The 492-nt window shown below is 59.3% G+C and overlaps 1 protein-coding gene across 1 annotated transcript in view; it reads left to right on the plus strand.

Annotated features, from left to right (window-relative positions):
* The window catches only part of pxdn (peroxidasin), a gene marked incomplete at both ends in the record, with an annotated part of 60,002 nt that extends 59,759 nt beyond the window's left edge, over positions 1-243 (plus strand). Inside the window, 2 exon segments of the mRNA XM_084438351.1 lie at positions 87-167; positions 169-243. Coding sequence (XP_084294477.1) covers positions 87-167; positions 169-243 — 156 coding nt within the window.
* Positions 244-492: the final 249 nt, after the last annotated feature.

Here is a 492-nt window from a genome sequence, read left to right on the forward strand (position 1 = left end):
AACACACAGTCAGCATAGTGCTAACGCTGCCCGTGTTGATGGACCAGTGAGGTCATCGGTGTCTCTCCCCCCCCCCCCCCCCACAGGACGCCCAGGTGACGTGCTTCGTGGAGGCGTGCCCTCCGGCGGCGTGCCAGCGGCCCGTCAAGCTAAAAGGCTCCTGCTGCCCCCGTGTGTCTCAGCCAGGGGTCGCGGAGCGGCGGTGACCAGGCGGACGACACCGGCGCCGACCGCCACGTATAACATCCTCAGGACCCCTCATCCACGCCCGCGGTGTCTGATAGAGAGAGAGAGAGAGAGAGAGAGAGAGAGAGAGAGAGAGAGAGGGAGAGAGAGACTCTGAAGGTGGCCTACGGCACAGTCACCTGCACCCAATTGCCTCGATTTTGTATTGTTGTTTTTATCATTGTTGTTCTTTTTATTGGTTGTTGATTTTGATTGTTGTGTCCCTGGGAGCGACCCCCCCCCCCCCTGAGGCTCTGAGGTTTCAAA

This window comes from Borostomias antarcticus (assembly GCF_949987555.1).
Source record: "Borostomias antarcticus genome assembly, chromosome: 5".
NCBI classification, from domain to species: Eukaryota; Metazoa; Chordata; class Actinopteri; order Stomiiformes; family Stomiidae; genus Borostomias; species Borostomias antarcticus.